General features: G+C 32.1%; 1 protein-coding gene and 1 pseudogene across 1 annotated transcript in view; both read left to right on the forward strand.

Annotated features, from left to right (window-relative positions):
* Window positions 1-23,952, forward strand: part of LOC143074171 (lysine-specific demethylase 2B-like) — a 100,877-nt pseudogene that overhangs the window by 17,330 nt on the left and 59,595 nt on the right.
* LOC143076537 (lysine-specific demethylase 2B-like) overlaps window positions 107-23,952 on the forward strand; it is a 28,899-nt gene continuing 5,053 nt past the window's right edge. Inside the window, exons 1-9 of the mRNA XM_076252362.1 lie at window positions 107-254; window positions 944-1,059; window positions 4,909-5,574; window positions 6,523-6,606; window positions 8,658-8,885; window positions 17,524-17,745; window positions 19,621-19,743; window positions 20,472-20,708; window positions 21,525-21,785. Coding sequence (XP_076108477.1) covers window positions 134-254; window positions 944-1,059; window positions 4,909-5,574; window positions 6,523-6,606; window positions 8,658-8,885; window positions 17,524-17,745; window positions 19,621-19,743; window positions 20,472-20,708; window positions 21,525-21,785 — 2,058 coding nt within the window. The 5' untranslated portion in view covers window positions 107-133. The remainder of the gene's footprint in view (window positions 255-943; window positions 1,060-4,908; window positions 5,575-6,522; window positions 6,607-8,657; window positions 8,886-17,523; window positions 17,746-19,620; window positions 19,744-20,471; window positions 20,709-21,524; window positions 21,786-23,952) is intronic.

Genomic DNA, 23,952 nt, shown 5'->3' on the forward strand with positions numbered 1-23,952 from the left:
AGACAGAAAAAATATTACAGTTTTTCCTTAAATAAAATTGAAAAAAGAAACAGCATAGAAACAGCATATACAAAGTAGATTAAGATAATTTTGTTTTCAGGTATTTTGGTTAATTCCACCAACACCCAAAAACATGGAAATCTACTTAACTTGGGTGTTGTCAGGGAAACAAGGTGACATTTTCTTGGCAGACAAGGTTGAGGGATGTGAGAGAATTACATTGCATGCTGGGTACACTTTCATCATACCATCAGGTAAGTAGTTACCATGGAAACTGAAACTATATGTGTATTTCAGTTAATGGTTTTAAATGGTAGACAATTTATTGCAAGTAAGACAGTAGTGTTATAGAATAAAGAAAATTAATTTTGTAAAAGGAAAAAAGAGTTCAAACAGTTTGTTTCAAGATATCTTTCCCAGAAAAATTCACAATGGATATCTGTTTTAAAAAAAAAACAGCTGAAAAGAGTTCAGTTTATGTTGGTTGAGAAAGACCATTCGTAATCAAAGAAAGATCATCTACCGGCGGTAAGATTTATTGATTGGTTGTTGATTGCAAACTGACTATCATAGAAAAGTCAGATTGGAGTCTGTCTTTTGGTGACAAAACACAGATTGCAGTCTGTCTTTTGGTGACAAACCACAGATTGGAGTCTGTCTTTTGGTGACAAACCACTGTGCCATGAGATGCACTACCTAGACCATTTAGATGTTGGGGCCCTTCAAGATGTTTGAACCTTAGTGAATATTAAAAACTTTAGACACATGCTTCATCTTGTTTTTTTTTAAGATTGAAAGATACATTAATTTTTTCCTCCCTCATTTGTCAAAATTTTATATTTAAATATATAGATATTTTACTGACGTATTGATAATGGTATGAATGAAATAAATATAAAACTTGAGATCAATATAACCTATAATACTTATTATGTGTTTTTAGGTTGGATTCATGGAGTTTATACACCTGAAGACTCTCTAGTGTTTGGAGGTAATTTTCTTCACAATTACAACATGGAGACCCAGTTAACCGTGTCTGATATTGAGGACAGAACACATGTAAGTAATTTTTAGTGGATTTTGTGGGTATAAGTGAATCACAAAATTAAATGTTCATCAAATGACACATTCCCTTTTGTATGCAAACTTGTGCAAACCACTTAATTAAATATCCACCAACTTGCAAGTTTTCCACGAAATTGGTCGCACGAAAATAACTAAATCCACAGTATCACATGTTTAATAAAATTGATATCAAAAGTTTGAATCTGCAAGATTTTTTATGAGTCAAAAGTCAGCATTGATCAACTATTGTACATGATCTTATGTTTGATATATATATATACTTTTAATTAGTATAACAGTAAACATTTCAGATAATCCTGCAATAATTGCTTAAAAGTTAACTCCCTTTATAATTCCTTATTACCTTATCTGAAATTACAAATGGCCACCATCATACCTGCAAACTTTTCAAAATGCCCATGGGGGTTTTGCGTGCAAGATGGCTCTCATAGTCCTACAAAACCTTTAAGGGGGCCTTCAAATATATTTTGAAGTTGTTTTTTGGCTTCTTCATACTTTTTGAAGTCTATAGTCATTGTAAAATTAATTGTTTTGTTTAAATTGTGGACACAATTGCTCTTTTAAAATTTCCATTTGGGATCTCCATGGGGGGAAATCCTTCCACCAATAGTGACAGTTGGCAGGTATGCACCATCTGAGGTCACATTTGACATTTAAACTCTCTAGGAAATGGCAGGTTTTTTTTCAATAGTAGATAAGTAAATTGAAAACAAATCGTTTCCTCGAAGGTACTTACCAAATGTTGTTACTTTGACTTTAGCATCATTTCTAGAATCACTAAACAAAGTGAAACCAAACTTATTTTCAAAGATCTTTTCTAGAATCACTAAACAAAGTGAAACCAAACTTATTTTCAAAGATCTTTTCTAGAATCACTAAACAAAGTGAAACCAAACTTATTTTCAAAGATCTTTTCTAGAATCACTAAACAAAGTGAAACCAAACTTGCTACATATGTTTTGTGTTTTGATTTATGTACTGATAAAAATCTTATTTTAAGGCTATTTTGGCAAAATAAATAAAAGTGATCAATTCAGGCACCTTGCATCCTCTGATTTTGTCATGTTCAGGTCAGGATGATAGATGAATAAAATTGAGAATGGAAATGGGGAATGTGTCAAAGAGACAACAACCCGCCCAAATAAAAAACAACAGCAGAGGGTCACCAACAAGTGTTCAATGTAGCGAGAAATTCCCGCACCTGGAGGCGTCCTTCAGCTGGCCCCTAAACAAATATATACTAGTCCAGTGATAATGAACGCCATACTAATTTCCAAATTGTACACAAGAAACTAAAATTAAAATAATACAAGACTAACAAAGGCCAGAGGCTCCTGACTTGGGACAGGCGCAAAAATGCGGCGGGGTTAAACATGTTTGTGAGATCTCAACCCTCCCCTATACCTCTAACCAATGTGGTAAAGTAAACGCATAACAATACGCACATTAAAATTCAGTTCAAGAGAAATCCGAGTCTGATGTCAGAAGATGTAACCAAAGAAAATAAACAAAATGACAATAATACATAAATAACAACAGACTACTAGCAGTTAACTGACATGCCAGCTCCAGACTTCAACTAAACTGACTGAAAGATTATGATTTCATCATATGAACATCAGGCACAATCCTTCCCGTTAGGGGTTTAGTATCATACCATCATAACATATATGAGAAGAACATAACCCGTGTCATGCCAACAACTGTTTTTAGAATAAATGTGTTTAGTTCCGATGCAAAGACCTTATCAATGACTCAATATTAACGCCAAAATATGCAATCTTTAATGACTTGACAACAGTATCGTAATTATATCCCTTCTTAAGTCTATTCAAAGGTTTTGTAAGTTTCTGAGGTGAATACTGACACCTTTGTGCTTTATAAAGAATATTACCATAAAAAATTGGATGTGAAATACCTGAACGTATTAAAAGTCTGCATGTTGAGCTATATTTACGAATAATGTCTTTATACCGATGATAAAATTTAGTAAATGTTTTGACTAGTTTGTGATATCGAAAACCCTGGTGTAATAATTTTTCAGTAATACATAAATTTCTCTCTTAAAATCTAAAACATTGTTACATACACGAGCGAATCGTACAAGTTGAGATATATAAACACCGTAAGATGGTGACAAGGGAACGTCACCATCTAAAAACGGATAATTAACGATAGGAAATGAAAAATCATCCCTTTTATCATAAATTTTAGTATTCAGCTTTCCATTAGTGATATAGATATCAAGATCGAGAAAAGGGCAGTGGTCATTGTTAGTATTAGCTTTATTTAAAGTAAGTTCAACAGGATAAATTTCATTAATATACATACTGAAGTCGTCATTATTGAGAGCCAAAATATCATCCAAATATCTAAAAATATTATTAAATTTGTTTATCAGATGTTGTTTCGATGGGTCTTTGCTTATTTTTGTCATAAATTGTAACTCATAACAATACAAAAACAGGTCCGCAATAAGTGGTGCACAGTTAGTCCCCATTGGAATTCCGATAATCTGACGATATACGGAATCCCCAAAGCGAACAAAAATGTTATCTAGTAAAAATTCAAGGGCATATATAGTATCAAAGCATGTCCAATTAACATAGTTTTTTTGTTTATTGCTACTAAAAAATTACCTAAAAGAGTTTGAACATATATATTCACATTCTGATTTTTTGAATGCCCATTTAATTAGGTGTGTGAATTTTTTCTTAATGAGAATGTGAGGCAATGTGGTATACAGGGTAGAAAAATCAAAACTTTGAACAGATTCAAAATCACCAATATAAGCATGCAATTTATCAAGTACTTCCAACGAGTTCTTGACACTCCAAAAGTAATTTATTCCACTATTTTCGAAGGCCTTATTTGAACAATTTATTATCAGGTTTTTAATTGTACCAAGTGTGCTGGTAAGAAGAATAGACAATTTAGTTGTTGAACAATGGCTTGAAGACGAAATAAATCTATATTTGTAAGGGGTTTTGTGTAGCTTCGGAAGCCAATACATAGTTGGGACTTTCATTGTATTTGGCTCTGCTTGTAAAGCCAACAATTATTGTGAATAATGGTTACACACTAAATGGGGGTCTCATTGGGGAGTTCCTATCCCGGATCCCGCTCACTGTTTTGTCAGATTCCCATATCCCGCTTACACTATGTACATAAGCAATTCTCATATTTTTGTCATTTCCCGGGTCCCACTAGACCTCATTTCCCGTTTTCACGACACAATAATTTGACTTTCACGAGTCACGCTTACAAAAAATCGGCAATCCCGCGACCCACCTGAATGTGTGGATTGATTTCTTATTATTTAAATATAATTCAATTTTGGATGTAACGCGTCTTCTGATTGGCTGACGTTATTTTGTTATGAGCCCATAGACATAATTTAGTCATGTGACCGTGACGTAATTAACGTTTTTTCATGGTTTTCTAAGGTTTAAAATGGAATTTAGAATTAAATTATAAGAAATGACTGTAATATTTTTTCTGTCTATTCGAAATAACATAAAAAATGTGGTGCACACTGTTAAATAACCCGCTACACGCGTTATTTAGTGTGCACCAAATTTTTTTATGTTATTTCTGCATAGACAGAAAAAATATTACAGTCATTCCTTAAATAAGGAAAATAATACCTTCATCATTTTAAATCACAGTCATTTGTATATCCTGACATGATTCAAACGCCAAAAATAAGAACACCTGAATTTGTTGTAACAAATCAAATTGATACTTTTATACCATGTACTTAAACAAGTTTGGCAACCATACCTGTGATTCTGATTATGACAGATTTATTTCTATTTACAGGTGCCTCATAAATTTCGATATCCATTTTATGCCGAAATAGCATGGTATGTTTTGGCTCAATACTTGTGCTGTCTGACAGGGAAGCAGTGCATTGAACTTCCATCTGAGAATCAGGAGGACGAGAAACCAGATTGTCAAGATGATTCTAGACCCTCGTCAAGATGTTCACAAGAAAATGGACAAATGGAATCAAAAAATTCTCCGGAAATTGGAACTTCAAATATTTCAAAAAGTATCAAAATAGAACTCACTAGGATAGACCACCAAAGTGTGAAAAAATCTCCTTCCGCTGATGATGAAAAATCGGCAATAAAGTTGAAACAATCACCTCGGAAATCTACATCTGATAGTTGTAGTTCTGCAGACACTGAAATATACGAGAGACCAGATGATATTGCTGGTCACCATGGTGATATTGATTTTTCAAATGTATCAAAAGAAATAACTTCCAAAGCAAGCAAATTGAAAATGAATGAGGATTCAAATAGTTCGGCAGGATCAATCGAATTCAGACGAACGAAAAGAGAACGTAAGAATGTTCATTTAACCAAGTGGGAGATAAAAGGATTGAAAAAAATGATTGAATGGTTGGAAGACTTACCTCCATCTAAGAAAGGTATCCCTAAAGATCTGATTGATCCTGAGGGTGTACTCAGAGAGGCAAAGGTAAGTTACTAAGAAAACAGAATATCAAGATACAGTGAAACCTACTATAAAGGGGGTCTCATATTGTTGGGTTTGATCCAGGATTCCGCTTACTGTTTTGTCAGATTACCGTATCCCGCTTACACTATGTATGTAAGCAATTCTCAATTTTTTGTAATTTCCTGTGTCCCTATAGACTTCATATCCCGTTTTCATGGCACAATAATTTGACTTTCACATGTCACGCTTACAAAAAATCAGCAATTCCACGTTGCACTAAGACCTCAATGAGACCCACTATAAAAGTCACTTCTTTTGCATACAGTCAAACCTGCAATAAAGGTATTTTCTATAACATGTAGCCCTATTTTGTCATGTCAATTTCTTTTCCCACTGTAAAAAAATGTTTGAATTACAAACTTCAATTCAAAGTTTACATTTGATAATGTCAGTTTTCTCTGTGTCTGAAGATGATCTTTTTATGCAAGTTTAAGTAACATCAATTCCAGAAAATCCATCACCCTGATATTGTCCTGGCTAGTTAAAAACTTGACCAACAGACGACTGATTTGTTTTGTGTTTATTTTAATATATGATTTAAACTATATTGAATTAAATATAAATAAAATAAAATTAACTATATAACATATACATTTTCTTTACAAGTGACTTTTTAAGTTATCAGGTTGCTGTTTCATTAATTATTGTTATACATGTACCTTCATTATAAAATTTTAAGGCATTAAATTAACTGTTGTTCTTTTGATAAAGATTATATTTTCAAAAGGGAGATAATTTTGCAGGTTTTTCGGAAAAGAAATTGTATTTTTTCAAATAGTTAATGAAAGCTTGTCATCTTGATTATTTTTGACAAAGAGGAGAACAAATTTTGAACATTTTCTTGTTAAACTTAAAAGTTTTTGAAGCTTTTAAACTATCCAAGTTAATTAGTAATGTGTGTTGTTGCAGCAATTGGTAATAGACCATCTTCAAGACAATGCACAGCTTGCAATCACAGGAGAGGCAATTACTTATTGGCCACCATCAAAAAAGGTGAGAGTATATATGATGGAAATTACATAAGATCTTAAGTGGTTAATTAAAATTCTACTTGAACATTTTTATGCCCCCGCCGTAGCCCTTGTCCGTCTGTATGTCCGTCCATACTTGCGTCCCAAAATTGGTTTCTGTTCTCTAACTTGAGTTTGCCTCAACCAATTGCTTTGAAACTTATACACAATGCTTATTACCACAATATATAGATCAATTTTGATGTTTTGTGGTGTCACTTTTAATGTTCTTGAGTTGTGCCCCTTTACACATGTTACAAATGAAAAATTGCTTGATTTTTCATTAAGGTTCTCTTACTAAAGTTTACCTCAACTAAATGTTTTGAAACGTATACACAATGCTCATTTCAACAAAACTCAGATCAAGAACAAATTTGAATAGTGTCACTTTTACAGTTCTTGAGTTATATTCCTTTAACATTATATGCCAAAAAGGGGGGGGGGGGATCATCTGTCCCATGTATATTCCTCATTTATTTGGCATCAGACAATCATATAGGAATATGGATTTTAAATAAATGTGAAATTTTATAAAATCTTACTTAAATTATTTATATAAAACCCCTAAAAATTTCATGAAAGTTTTATTTCTGATGTTTTTATTAAACTTATTGGTAGATAAATTTACACTGTTATGTTAAATAAATAGTTGCAGGGTTCTTGGTCATAAAACTTTACACTGCAATATTGTATAAGTGATCATTTTGACTATTTATGAAATATTTGCCACTGGACTTTAAGCTAACAACAAGAAATCAGTTATCTGAGTGCTTCTAGTCCTTGGTTATCCTGACTATAACATTTATAATAACAAAATCGTGCATTTCAGTCAAAAATGACAAAATCTCAACAATAAATGCATGCAATAATTTCTAAATTTACCGTAGTTAGTTATTTCTTAATTACATCCCAGCTCCTTTGTTCTAACAGGGGTGATCTGAGCCGGATCACCCCTACCAGATCACATCAGTTTGAGTGTCTTTGTTATGCATGCTTTCCTTTGTTCTGTAACATTTTGGCGGGAATGCCAAATCCACTATAAAACTTATAATTAATTATACGGAAAAGACTATCAAAATTCACGTAGAAAAAATCCAGTGTACATGCTGGGACTCGAACTCAAGACCTTTAGCATATCAAGCCACGACACGTTCCACTACACCAGGACGACTGGATACGAACTACTAGTAATTTAACATACTTAAAGGAAGCAAGATATTTTTATAAATGGGGCGAGTTGTCAGACCTGTATTCAGTGGGGTTTCAACCCTTTTCGTTAATAAGTGAGTTGTCAGACTGATTGTTCAATTTGATTTTACACTTTTTCAAATTGGGGCGAGTCGGTAAACAAGAGTTGGGCATTTTTTTTTTATAAAGTGGCGATACAGTGTGGGCCGATTGGCCAGTGGGGCGAGTTGACATTATTTGATATCTACTCATCGTGTTCGGGGGTCATTAAGGGTATACATCATATAGTAATATATAAATTATAATATAATAGTTGTGTGGCGTTCTAAACTAGATTTTATGATTTGTAAATGGTTTTTCGTCTAATCTAAAACAGCTGGGATGTAAAATAGTTATCCCATTCGGACTTGGTGTGTCAGTGTTAGATCACTCTCTGGCCTCCGGCCATCGGGGTGATCTTACACTGACACACCGCGTCATCATGGGATAACTATTAATGAAATATCATTACATTTCTTATCAATTTTCCAGAATTCAAAACTATGCCCATGTGACTATTCCAGGTTCAAAATATTCCTTACTTGATTTGAAAATAGAGATCCGATGACAGTTCACCAATGAAATCAATCAAAACCACCCCTGACAGGAAAAAAAACCCATTTATTTTATATCAACAATACTCAAAACTACAGTTTAATTTGCAATACCAAACCCCATGAAAAAGGGTATCCTTAGAAGGGTAAGGGTTTCTAACTTTATATGCAACAATTAATATTGTTATAATGATGTTTAATTAAAATAAAATATAAGATTACAGTATTAATTTATCTGTATTTTCTGCTACAGGTTATCAAACCAAAAAAGCAGTATACCTCCACTGGACAGAAAGCACCCAAGGCTGCAAAGGGAAAATTACAAAAGTCGGAGGTTGTGCGTCGTCGGAGAACAAGATGTAAGAAATGTGAACCATGCACACGGTCAGATTGTGGGGAATGTAATTTCTGTAAAGATATGAAGAAGTTTGGTGGATCAGGCAGAATGAAGCAATGTTGTAAAAGCAAGCAGTGTCTTTCTGTAAGTATAGCGAAAGCTGGAAAGCTGGAAACAATAAATGGCAGCAGTGATTCATCCAATCAAGTTAAAATGGCCTAAATTGTATGTAGTTCAAAGGACAAGGTTCACTTATGGCACAAAATGGCCTTTAATATCAACTTTATCATAAAACACCATAAAGGTCCCAATTTGGTTCATAAATGGGTCTATTTCATAAATCTTAATGCTAGATACATCAGTTCTTCTCATTAAAGTACATAATATTCTCTAAAGTAAGCCCATTTTGGACAGTTTGTCAAAATATGATGATTTTGTGCAATTTTCTGACCTAAATCTTAAGAAACACATTGGCCGCCACCTACGATCCAGAATGTGTTGGTACCAAAAGATTCCATTTTTTTCGGATCGTGGATGGAGGCCATGGTTAATTATGCCAAAAACAATTGAAATTATGGGGAAAAAGTATCAAAATTGACCTTAAAGGGATAATTCGCGATTTTTCACTTTTCATCTTATTATGTTCATAATACCATAAAAAACATATTCACCAAGTTTTATTTTGATATGAAATCTAATAAAGAAGAAAATTGGGAATTATTAATTTTATTTTTTGAAACTTCCTGACTTATGTGACGTAGTTTAAGTCTTTGATGCATGCTGGGAGTGAAAATATCTCATTTAAGTCTTGTTCGTTAACCATCTAATAACGCGATTTAAAGCGCATCGACGACATTTGGTGTAGCTATTAACCAACGAAAAATAAGTGATAGCCATGCAACTTTTAAAATTAGATCGTGTGGATATTTTAAAACAAATTTTAATAATAAAATTAATTCATACAATAGAAATTTTTTATGATTTTTTTTCTACAAATACTTTAAACAAACATATGAAATTGACATGACCAATAATGTATTAAAAATACATGTTTGTAGTCTGACCTTTTTGCTTCATTCCATCAAACATTTTCACTTGCTTGTACGGTGGAAATAAAATGTGTATTGTTTTGTGACACCTAAAGAATGTTGAATGCGTAGGTTAACTCAAGGTAATTAAAAGATTACCATTATGTAATTCTAATCCTTTGATCCTCATTCAGTGAAATCTAGGTGTCACGGTTTACTGGCATTGCAGGTGTGAACAACATTTCGTATGAATTGTAAACGAGAGTCAGTCAAAGTTTTAGACACAGAAATGTAAAAAAAATAATTAAAATTAATTAATGGGAATAATAACTAAGGTCGCACAATAACTGGATAGCTGTTGTATATTTTTATATTTTGCATAAGCATGCTAAAATCACTTTTAAATGAATTATGACTTTTGATTAATTCAGTAACGATAAAATACTTAATTATTTTAATTGAAGTATAAATTCATAAATAAAAACAGCCTTCTAATCACGAGTGTATGAACTAAAAATTGTACTATTTTAGATTAGGATCGGCAGCCTTAAATATTTCGAACAGATCATTAACAATTGCAATTATATAATTTGGTCCATCCAAAGTTATCTTTAATTACCTTTTTGGGAATTAATGTTCTCATCAAAATATTTCAAACCTCACAACGCATGAATACTTCAGATATTTGAAAAAAAAATGCTTTAAAAAATTGACAGAAAATTTAAGAATCTTTTTGGAATGGAATCGAAATTTACGAACATATTTGCTTTTCAAGTGTGAAAAACTTCAACAAAATTTATACATAATCGGGAATGTCCTTAACAAAATAGTCTTCGTCTCACACCGTAACTATATCGGGCCCAACTATATATAATACTTTAGCTATTTGACCAACGATGTATAAAAAAACCCAGAACGAATTTAATGTCATCTTTTCCTATTGTTTAATGTAATTATAAGTCTGTTTCAACTGGCAAGAATACCACTAAAGCGGACAAGCATTTTGTTCTTTAAATTGCTGTCATTGAATATCAAGAAAGAAAATAAATCCTGAAATTGATTTGAAACTTTGATACTTTATAGTTTTCCTGGAAAATATTCACATCCCTTAGGGATTATTAGTGTACGTCCAGTTGCGTACATATTACATGCATGTCGGAACAATTGTGTTGATGACGAATTTCTTCCTTTATTCGAGAACAATCTAATTGATATATAAATGTCCATGACTTCGATGAGCCAAAGAAAGTTATATATCGACCTGTATTTAAATCTCTTCTTCTTCTTCTTTTGGTATACAATAGTCTTTCGACATTTGATGATTACATACCGTTGGCATACGTGGACTAGTCAATTAAAAAAACTTTTACCCCAATTTACACAAAATGTATGTTTCTTTCTTATGTACAATGTATACATGTATATATTTGAATTTGCGCTATAGTTCTGAAACTTATTATCCAGGCGTATATACGAATGGTCGACAAGTGCGTACATTTTTTTAAATCAATATTTCTGGTATGGTCCGATCTGTCCTTCACCATTGACAACGAGTATAAATTACATTTTACCAAATTTACCCTTGGAAAAAATATGTATATAGATTTTTATTTCATCAAATCTGTTGTTTATTTTTAGGTATTATTTATATTTTTATAAATAATTTTCTTTACACCAGAAATGTTATTCATAAACAAGCGTATGAGTTTAGTAATGACTAGTATATTATATCACTTTCGGACACGCAAGATAGAGATGCATATTATACACCGAATAGTTCAAAATGGAAAGTTTTAAGTTATCGGCCGTGTACACTGATCAATACCCTACGAAGTGAAACGATGATGAATTTGCAAGCTCGACAGGAAATCGCTTGAATACCTGGACGTGTCACCTCACATCCCCTGCAATACCTTTGGGAGTAATACCTTTAGCCATGCGGGTGATCAGTGGAGCGAAGATCCTAATTTATTTGAATAAAATTTATAACATAAAAGAATTATGAACTTATTAGATTTCCGAAAACAATTCAAGTTTCACGGACCACTATAATTATTTATTGAAATTTTTACTTTTTAACTAATTCCAATATTATCATTATTGTTATAAATGACAGATCATGACGTCGATCATGGTTATCAAAAAAAAAAAGATCAGAAAATTTTCCGTATCAACTTAGTTAACTAGTCGGATAAAACAACCGTACGATTGACAAGATTATATCGACACGCAATTACGACTACATCGGGTTACTGTAGTTTTGGTCCTTAGACATATCGTGGGGCAAATCGGAGAAGGTGACAAAATGGCTGACCGCAGAGAATTGATACTCTAAATTTAAAATCGATGGTGATCTCTTATTTAGCAGAATAAAACTTTAATATCTATGAATTTGAGCATTTTTATACAGAATGAACATAATTTCAATTTTTGATTTTTTTGCGAAGTTTCCCTTTAAAATACAAATAATGTTTTTTTAAGGGGTCATAGCTTCATAAATTGTAAAGGAAGGTGCCAGAAAAATATGTTTTTGTCTTAATAGTATTATTACAAGTACTTCTTTGTGAAATTTGTAATTTTTTAACCCGTTTTGAAAAACATCAAAAATTTAGGGCCAATTTTAACTCTTCGTGAACCTTCTCCTTTTATGATTTCAAGGACCAAATCTGACTGATATTTCATTTTTTAGCATTCTTATTTCGTGGTTCCTTTCATTCACAAAATTAGGAAAAGTAAAGTCATTACCCAAATTTCCCGCTATATATTAATTTCTCTATTTGCTTTGGTCCTGCTAAAAAAAAGCCTCTTCAGCTATTATTTTTACATGTTACAGCCTGTACTACCACACAATGCCACCTGTCTGATTTGTAATAGCTATTATTTTTACATGTTACAGCCTGTACTACCACACAATGCCACCTGTTTGATTTGTAATAGCTATTATTTCTTCATGTTACAGCCTGTACTACCACACAATGCCACCTGTTTGATTTGTAATAACTATTATTTTTACATGTTACAGCCTGTAGTGTTGTTCCGATGATCGGAATAAGTCGGAAATCAGTTGGTTGGGCCAGGCGATGTCGATAATCGATTGGGATTTTGTTCAATCGATTGTCGTTATAGTTTCCGGACTTTTAGCTTATCAACTTCCGGTCCGTTTGAGGTTTGCATTTTACATGCGCTGTTAAACAAATAATAACAAAAAATATCAGTCGATGACAATAATTAGGGAGCTACCATTTGATTTTTATGGGGGGGGCTAGGATGAAAAATTTTGTCCTGCATTTTTTTTTAGCTGTAATCTCTGTCCTGCCTTTTTATTTTTCACTCTGTTCGGTCCTGCCTTTTTTTTTTTAGTTTATCCTGACTTTTTTTTACCTAAATTGTCGTCCTGACTTTTTTTTTTTTGCAAGTGTCTCATCCTGCCTTTTTTTTTAACTCAAAACTCCTGTCCTGCCTATTTTTTTCAAATTTCATCCTAGCCCCCCCATAAAAATCAAATGGTTGCTCCCTTAACAATGTCAAACATTCTATAATTAAAGACATAACCAATTTCCGTCTTTATAAACATGACTAAAGCATTGACTATTAATATATACAGATTGATGGCATGTTATTTAAAATAAATAACTTTGTATGAAATACTTTTTCAATACCCGTACTTGTTACTTGAGAGCGTACATAAAATCATTCCGATTTTAGACAAAATAATTTCTTTGCTTCATTATAACGTGTTTCAAATTGCCTTTTATTAATGTTTGATCCATTTGTAGCATCAAAACGTCATATTCATTTCCAAATTGCTTGTCAAACATCGTTTATTTTTGTAAATTTTCCGAAATTTGTCCGCCATTTTAAAATATAAGAATCACGAATTGGATACGGTTCAACTATGTAATAATTCCGCATTCTTGCAATTATAAGTTCAGACGCACGAATGACAAAATTGACAGAAAAATAATGACCACAAAAGTGAAAAAAACGCATTCTACACGAATTAACAGACATTGGCTTAATCCCCTGTGTTAACTGTATATAATTCAATGCAAATGCATTGTTTTATTTTTTTCTGTTAATTTTGAATTTCTTAAAGTTAAAAAGTTTAAATATCTTTTCTTAACTACAATCATTCAAATGTTTAAACAGCTATGTTATTGAAATTTTAATGTGAGTTACACCATTGGACTTTAGAAATGTTAGTGTGACTGTTGGTAATTAATGTTGTAATTATGAGATACAATATGTTCAATCTGAATCTGGATTCTAATTAATTCATTGTTTTAATTGCTAAATAGATAGTTATCAAAGGTACCAGGATTATAATTTAGTATGCTAGAATATGAAAAGGAAACAAAAGATCAAATATGAATATATAAACTCTGCAATGATATGGAATATACACATTAGACATGTACAATGAGACTAAATGCATGATTTCATTTAAAAAAAAAAGGGCAATGTATTATGATGCGATTATAACCGATAGTCAGTTGGTTGCTGTCAACCGATTGTAATAGATAATCGGTTGGTAATTTCAACCGATTATCCAACACTAACAGCCTGTATTACCACACAATGCCACCTGTTTGATTTGTAATAACTATTATTTTTACATGTTACAGCCTGTACTACATTTTACAGCCTGTATTACCACACAATGCCACCTGTTTGATTTGTAATAGCTATTATTTTTACATGTTACAGCTTGTACTACCACACAATGCCAACTGTTTGATTTGTAATAGCTATTATTTTTACATGTTACAGTCTGTACTACCACACAATGCCACCTGTTTGATTTGTAATAGCTATTATTTTTTCATGTTACAGCCTGTACTACCACACAATGCCACCTATTTGATTTGTAATAGCTATTATTTTTACATGTTACAGCCTGTACTACCACACAATGCCACCTGTTTGATTTGTAATAGCTATTATTTTTTCATGTTACAGCCTGTACTACCACACAATGCCACCTATTTGATTTGTAATAGCTATTATTTTTACATGTTACAGCCTGTACTACCACACAATGCCACCTATTTGATTTGTAATAGCTATTATTTTTACATGTTACAGCCTGTACTACCACACAATGCCACCTATTTGATTTGTAATAGCTATTATTTTTACATGTTACAGCCTGTATTACCACACAATGCCACCTGTTTGATTTGTAATAGCTATTATTTTTACATGTTACAGCCTGTATTACCACACAATGCCACCTGTCTGATTTGTAATAGCTATTATTTTTACATGTTACAGCCTGTATTACCACACAATGCCACCTGTTTGATTTGTAGCTATTATTTTTACATGTTACAGCCTGTATTACCACACAATGCCACCTGTTTGATTTGTAATAACTATTATTTTTACATGTTACAGCCTGTACTACATGTTACAGCCTGTATTACCACACAATGCCACCTGTTTGATTTGTAATAGCTATTATTTTTACATGTTACAGCCTGTTCTACCACACAATGCCACCTGTTTGATTTGTAATAGCTATTATTTTTACATGTTACAGCCTGTACTACCACACAATGTCACCTGTTTGATTTGTAATAGCTATTATTTTTACATGTTACAGCCTGTATTACCACACAATGCCACCTGTTTGATTTGTAATAACTATTATTTTTACATGTTACAGCCTGTACTACATGTTACAGCCTGTACTACATGTTACAGGCTGTATTACCACACAATGCCACCTGTTTGATTTGTAATAACTATTAGTTTTACATGTTACAGCCTGTATTACCACACAATGCCACCTGTTTGATTTGTAATAACTATTATTTTTACATGTTACAGCCTGTATTACCACACAATGCCACCTGTTTGATTTGTAATAGCTATTATTTTTTCATGTTACAGCCTGTACTACCACACAATGCCACCTATTTGATTTGTAATAGCTATTATTTTTACATGTTACAGCCTGTATTACCACACAATGCCACCTGTCTGATTTGTAATAGCTATTATTTTTACATGTTACAGCCTGTATTACCACACAATGCCACCTGTTTGATTTGTAATAACTATTATTTTTACATGTTACAGCCTGTATTACCACACAATGCCACCTGTTTGATTTGTAATAACTATTATTTTTACATGTTACAGCCTGTACTACATGTTACAGCCTGTATTACCACACAATGCCACCTGTTTGATTTGTAATAACTATTATTTTTACATGTTACAGCCTGTACTACATGTTACAGCCTGTATTACCACACAATGCCACCTGTTTGATTTGTAATAGCTATTATTTTTACATGTTACAGCCTGTTCTACCACACAATGCCACCTGTTTGATTTGTAATAGCTATTATTTTTACATGTTACAGCCTGTACTACCACACAATGCCACCTGTTTGATTTGTAATAGCTATTATTTTTACATGTTACAGCCTGTATTACCACACAATGCCACCTGTTTGATTTGTAATAACTATTATTTTTACATGTTACAGCCTGTACTACATGTTACAGGCTGTATTACCACACAATGCCACCTGTTTGATTTGTAATAACTATTAGTTTTACATGTTACAGCCTGTATTACCACACAATGCCACCTGTTTGATTTGTAATAACTATTATTTTTACATGTTACAGCCTGTATTACCACACAATGCCACCTGTTTGATTTGTAATAGCTATTATTTTTTCATGTTACAGCCTGTACTACCACACAATGCCACCTATTTGATTTGTAATAGCTATTATTTTTACATGTAACAGCCTGTATTACCACACAATGCCACCTGTCTGATTTGTAATAGCTATTATTTTTACATGTTACAGCCTGTATTACCACACAATGCCACCTGTTTGATTTGTAATAACTATTATTTTTACATGTTACAGCCTGTATTACCACACAATGCCACCTGTTTGATTTGTAATAACTATTATTTTTACATGTTACAGCCTGTACTACATGTTACAGCCTGTATTACCACACAATGCCACCTGTTTGATTTGTAATAACTATTATTTTTACATGTTACAGCCTGTATTACCACACAATGCCACCTGTTTGATTTGTAATAACTATTATTTTTACATGTTACAGCCTGTACTACATGTTACAGGCTGTATTACCACACAATGCCATCTGTTTGATTTGTAATAGCTATTATTTTTACATGTTACAGTCTGTACTACCACACAATGCCACCTGTTTGATTTGTAATAGCTATTATTTTTTCATGTTACAGTCTGTACTACCACACAATGCCACCTATTTGATTTGTAATAGCTATTATTTTTACATGTTACAGCCTGTACTACCACACAATGCCACCTGTTTGATTTGTAATAGCTATTATTTTTACATGTTACAGCCTGTACTACCACACAATGCCACCTGTTTGATTTGTAATACCTATTATTTTTACATGTTACAGCCTGTACTACCACACAATGCCACCTGTTTGATTTGTAATACCTATTATTTTTACATGTTACAGCCTGTACTACCACACAATGCCACCTGTTTGATTTGTAATACCTATTATTTTTACATGTTACAGCCTGTATTACCACACAATGCCACCTGTTTGATTTGTAATACCTATTATTTTTACATGTTACAGCCTGTATTACCACACAATGCCACCTGTTTGATTTGTAATACCTATTATTTTTACATGTTACAGCCTGTACTACCACACAATGCCACCTGTTTGATTTGTAATACCTATTATTTTTACATGTTGCAGCCTGTACTACCACACAATGCCACCTGTTTGATATGTAATAAAGCCGACCAACCAGAACCAAACCAGTTAATGGAATGCAGTTTGTGTTGGGAGATTATCCACGTTCCTTGTTTACATCAGAAGTACGAGAACTTAAACAGCGAGGGTGTTATCAACGAAGACATCCGACAACAATGGGAATGTCCCAAGTGTTTACATGATACTTCAAAGGGACCACTACAGGTAGAGATTTGTGTACTTTTAATGTGTAACCACACAAATATGTACTTGCACACATACATTCTACCACAATAGAATTGTTTGAATATGTTTACAGGATTCTTAAAGGGATCATTAAATGAAATTACGTACAGAAAAATCAGTGTTAGATTCTAAGGGAAATGTGTACAAAAATGTCAATTGTAATGTCATAAATAGTTTATGTCGCAGTTAGAAATGGTCACTCTTGTATATGAAATGGCTTTACAACTTCTATAATACTTAAGATTGTTGAACAGAATTTTATTACTGAAAATATAATAGCCATAGTTTTAAATTAACACCTTGTACAGCGACTAATGAACCAAGAGTGGTAGTGGTTAGTACCCTTAAAATAACTACTTTCCACGGGTGAAAGCATGCAATGTACTCATAGATATAGGAAGATTTGGTGTGAGTGCCAATGAGACAACTCATGCATGTAAATATTAGAAACATGTATAGAAATTCATGGCATTGCAGGTCACATCAGGTCAGCTCCCATATGAACTCATGAATATGAATGTATATGAATATATGAAATAATAGCAGTACATGCATATGAAACCAAAGTGATTATGATTGAGAAAAAAATGAATACGAAAAAATATGAACAAATTATCTGTGACATATATGATGATCATTTACTAATGTTAAGCAAATGAGTAAGTTTGAATTAAAATTTGCATGGTTCCAAAGTGGTTCCAAAGGCTCTGAGAAATCAACTGGACATTTGGTCCGGTAAACCATTCTTGTTAATTGTACCAGACTCTTTTTTACAGGACATTTACACATATGATTTGGATAAAGTTAAAAAAATTACTGGTCATTTGGTCCAGTAACGCATATCACTTAACTGGACTTAACCAATTTTTACTGGATTTTGACCAATGCCTGACAACCTTCAGAATGACTGGTTCCACATAGACCTGTCTATCATGGATATTTAAAAATAAGCAGATGTTATGTAATTGCCAATGAGAAAACTCTTCACCAGAGACCAAAAAAGTAGAAGTTAACAACAATAGGTCATCGTAGGGCCTTCAACAATGAGCAAACCCAATATTGTATAGTAAGCTACCAAAGACCCTGAAATGACATTTGTTACACAATCCAATCAAGAAAATTAACAGTCTAATTTACTGGGTATGTACAAAACAAGAAACGAAAAACAAATATGATGTACAGCAACAAAGGACAACCACTGAATTAGAGGCTCCTGACTTGGGACAGGCACATACAGAATGTTGTGAGGTTAGACATGTTTGCTGGGACAAAACCCTCCCGCTAACCTGGGACAGTTGTGTAACAGTACAATATCGGAACAAACATAAAAATCACTTGAAGAGGGCCAAACTCATCAGATCAATACAAAGCACACAAAAAAACCCTAAGTAAACCAAAAAAGACACTAAGTACAGATCTGAGAGTATTTGCATTTATTGTAGAAATTTGTTAACTTGAGTAATATAAGTGGAAAATACTCTTGTTGACTTTCTACAAAATAAAATACAATGTAATTATTTAAAGCTGTAATGAAATAAAACTGTACTATAAAAGTACTTTACAAAATCACTGAAAAGATACTTTGAAGTTTACAATCTGAACCCTGATGGATCAACTGAAACTTTTTCATCACACTTTTCTCAGAAAGATGTCATATTTGGTCATCAGCTCAAAAGTCATGTGTGTGAAATTTTGGGATCTGTCCGACATCTATTTGTCTGACACTTTGAATTACAAGTAGGGATATGCTTAGCACAACAACACATGCAATATTGTTCACCGTTAAATTTTTATCAACCAATTTTAAAAATTTCAATAGAATACCTTATTTAAATTATGTAATGTCTGTTGCAGCTTAGGGTTAAAACTGAAGTAAAAAATGAGGATCCAATAGCAGTACCAGCAGTATCGATACCTGATGTCAAAAATATACCAAAGGAAACTGAAGGAAAACGGGTTACAGTCAAAGAACAGATGGTAAAATAGGACTTAAAATCATATTGATTATTCCGGTTCAATTATTTTGAATCAATGGTGCTGATAGAATGACGATCAGTGTACAATTCTTCTTCGAACTGTCTTATGTGTATCTAAGGGAATTGTCATTTTAAATTCCTAAATTTTGACATGGAATTTCTCCAAGATAAGCAAAAATCACATTTTGCAGCTAGAAATCAACTTGCTTGTAAATTTTATTACATTTTGAGGTGTGCGTGAAGCCAGGAATGTCCAGTGTTTACCTATCATACACCCAACATACTTATGACATCAACTAGCTGTGCTGTCAAAGAAAACATTTCTCTGAATTTTCATTTAATGAAAATAATACGCCAAAATAATGGCTACAATTCTTGATTTGTTTATTTTACATTAGAATAGAGATGACTGTATGGTATTTGAAGCTATGCGGACATTCATTAGAAGTTTTACTGTCACAAATATCCAATTACTTGTTACCCCTTCATGTCACCAGGTAAACAGTAAAACTACCAATGGAGTCTGCAATTCTTCAGGGCTCTCCTTTTCTGGGGAAAATTTGGTTTATTATAAATGGAATCACTGAAGCATGACCAGAGCTGGTCCCCTCTTTGGCAGTCAGTAGGTCCCCCACTCATAAAAATTTCTGGATCTGCCACTGGTATGTATTTTTATTATACGACCGCAAAAATTGAAATTTTTTTAATTGATTTTAAATTTGTTTCCAGCACTCTCCAATATCCTATGCCAGTGAAACAGATTTAGACGAAGTGGCTTTAGAAATGGAATGTTATGATGATGCAGCTGTATCACCGCAAAAAGTAACAACAGACAACCAGGAACCAATCAAAGGGAAGAAAGATGGTCTGAAAAAGAAGTTGACAGCAAAAAGGAAAATAACTGATGGAATCAAAGAAAAAAAGTCATCACCGGCAATGTCTAAACAGAGATCTCCTCTTAAAATGGTAAATAATTGTTGAAAATTATTTAATTTGTTTTAACAATGGATTAAAATGAAGCAAAATAATTGAAAAATTTAAGGCCAGCTGAAGGACGCCCCTGGGTGCGAGAATTTCTCGTTGCATTGAAGACCTGTTGGTGACCTTCTGCTGTTGTCTGTTCTATGGTCGGGTTGTTGTATTCCCCATTTCCATTCTCAATTTTATTACAATCCTATAAGACTTTAACTCCACTTTAATGATGTTGTGACAAAATTAGTCTATCAGTTTGTATAGGTATATTATAGTCATTTCCATGCTGAAGGAACTGTTATTATTTTGAATTGCTATAAAAATGTCAATACTAAGCTTTCATATAGTTTTTCTTTCTAAAAGTATTCTATATTCATAAGAATTTGCTCTTTATAGTCAATTTTTGACAATTTTCACCATAAAGTTTTGTAAATTTTTTACAAAATATTTTCCACTGTAATTACTGGGCCAAGTTCATTATAGATAAAGATAAAGTTCAGTAAAGTAAGATCTACAAACACATCACCATCAACAAAGCACAATTTTGTCACAAATTTATCTGCGTCCATTGTTTAATATGCACATAGACCAAGGTGAGCAACACAGGCTCTTGAGAGCCTCTAGTTACAACTTTCTCCAATATAAATCATCGTGAAAATTTAAAGCTACATCAAGTAAATATGAAAATAGCAAAATTAAGTCGCCACGTATTGGGAAACAAAAGGCTAAATGCAAAATGAAGCAAAATAAGTTGGTTTACAGAAGCTGGAATTGAGCATGCATTCTAACTGTATATTTAATCTATTGTAGAAGAAGTCTATAACAAATGTCAAAGCTTCTCCGTTAAAGAAAACCATCAAACCTGACGACCATGGTGATGTTATTGATGACCCTCTACCAACGTCAGAGGAAGTACAAGGGACACCCAAGGGAGATAACCCAAAAACAAATGGAGTTGCAAAAACACCAGAGTCTGTCAAAACAAGATCTGGACGAACCATAAAAAGGTCACCGACTCTGAGCGATGAAAACATGACGTCAGATCACATGGCTAAGCGACCGAGACGTGAGGTAGTTACACCTCGTAGATTTTTGGACTATTGTTAATATTCGTTATTAATGTTCATAGTTTCTTTCAGGGGATATTCAAAACTTGCCGTGTATCATTGCTCAAATCTGTTGTACTTTTTTCTTTTTTTCTCGGTGTATATAATTTTATAAAGGCCAGTATGGGTAAAAGAAAATGACGGTTTAATCTTTGGTACATCAAGGATGTTGAAAAATAAAAGTTGGGAACCAAAAAGTATATTTAACTTCCTTTATATTTTAAACAAGATAAAAATAAGGCATGGATTTCATTTTTGTTCTAAATTGCTAATGTTTGTATTAGATATAGGGCAATATACTAAAAAGATTTATGGCGGTTGAAATAATTTCTGTTCATGTCATCATTATTACTTTTGTGTAATCAGCTGATTTTTATCTTATTTTTTTTATTTGGATACTGATTTAGGTTATTAATTGTTTTTTTTTTTTTTTTTAAAGTATAATGAATTAATCCAATGATCTCAATTCCATATATGTTTAATTTATTTTCTATATGTTTTGTTTTGTTCCACGATTTCATTTTAATTAAAAAGGGAGGGTATTTTTCATAGGAAAGAAGGAAAGGTTTTGCAGTGACAAGTTTTATTGAATAAATAAATGACAAAATAAAAAGACAAAATTCATAAAATTTATAAAATTATCAGATAACTAATTATACCTGTTCAGTAAAGTAAGCTTTTTTAAAAATTTTACTCGAAAAAAGTGGATATTGGACAAATTATGAGCATAATATACATAACATAAAATTATATGACCATTCATACATTCTATAATATCATGATACTGTAATATAGATATCAAAATTTTTTCAACTTAAAAATGTACCTACTGAGACGAGAGTAAATAATTATAATAAAAAAAAGGATAATAAACTGTACTAAAACTAAAAGAATAATAAAGTTCTGAGGTTTTATAAAAGTAGATTAGTATGAAAATTATCCAAATTTATGCTCTTGCGATCCAATATTCCAAATTGACATTACTAGGGTTGTATACAAATCCTTATGTATATATATATATATATATATATTAAAGAACATTTTGTTAATGAATATCTGAATGTGCCAATTTTGTTATTACATATCGAAAAAAAGAAGAGAAATTGTGATTATTGTTAATATAATGTAATTAGATAATTTTTAAAGGTAAGTTAATTTTAGTTTCATCATTTCGAAAGGAAGTATGAATGTTTAATCAACCATTACAAATTCTACATTGGTTGCCTTATTATATATTGTAAAAGTTCACAAATTGTTATAAATTGACTGATTTTGTTTTCCTGTAAAAATTTTCGTTTTATTTTTTTCAATGATTAATTTTAAGAAAAATAAGTGTTATCCCCAATAATGAATACTCAACTTATTCATATTTAAATCTAAAATCAAAATAACACATTTGCTTTTCCTAACATTAAAATTTTGAATTCATTAATGAAATGTGTAAGAGATATCAGTAATTTTTTTTTTTATCAATGTGAAAAATTCAACAATTTTTGACACACTTTAGTTAATTTTCAAATTTATCTTCGATTATAATTTTAAAATTGTTTTTCTTTATTCTAACACCTAGTGATACTAATTTTGCCAAAAAACTAATTTTTAAATTTCTTGAAAAAAATCCTCATATTTTCAACAAACAAACAATTCTGTCAGATCCTTCATATATTTCTGTATGTTGAATATTTTATGACTGAATTAGATAGCAGACAAGGAGTGTTCCGTTCTTTATCATTGCATTATCTGAAGAAGGTGAATCATTCCTTTTTTAATGGGCTTTTGGGGCAATGAAAGGTATTAGAAAATGGCTTTTTTTATTAGGTATCCTGTTTTTATGTGTATATAAATAAATAATATGTTTGTTTTAATGGACTGTGGATTCATTATTGTTCGTGGGATACCAACTTTCGTGAATAAGCCTAAAGTAGGAATTCAGATATTGGACAAAGTACAAATTTCTATAGTCCTCAATCATTACAGACTTTGGAAAAGCCTTGAAATTAAATCTCCACTAAATACTCTTTTTCTCAAACTACGACTATTGGTACCCACAAAAATAAATGAATCAACAGTAATCGTCTTAAATTCACACAACGCTACCTCTTCATTTAGTATGATTGTTTATGTAATATTAT

The sequence above is a fragment of the Mytilus galloprovincialis genome, chromosome 5, assembly GCF_965363235.1.
Source record: "Mytilus galloprovincialis chromosome 5, xbMytGall1.hap1.1, whole genome shotgun sequence".
In the NCBI taxonomy this organism is placed as follows: domain Eukaryota; kingdom Metazoa; phylum Mollusca; class Bivalvia; order Mytilida; family Mytilidae; genus Mytilus; species Mytilus galloprovincialis.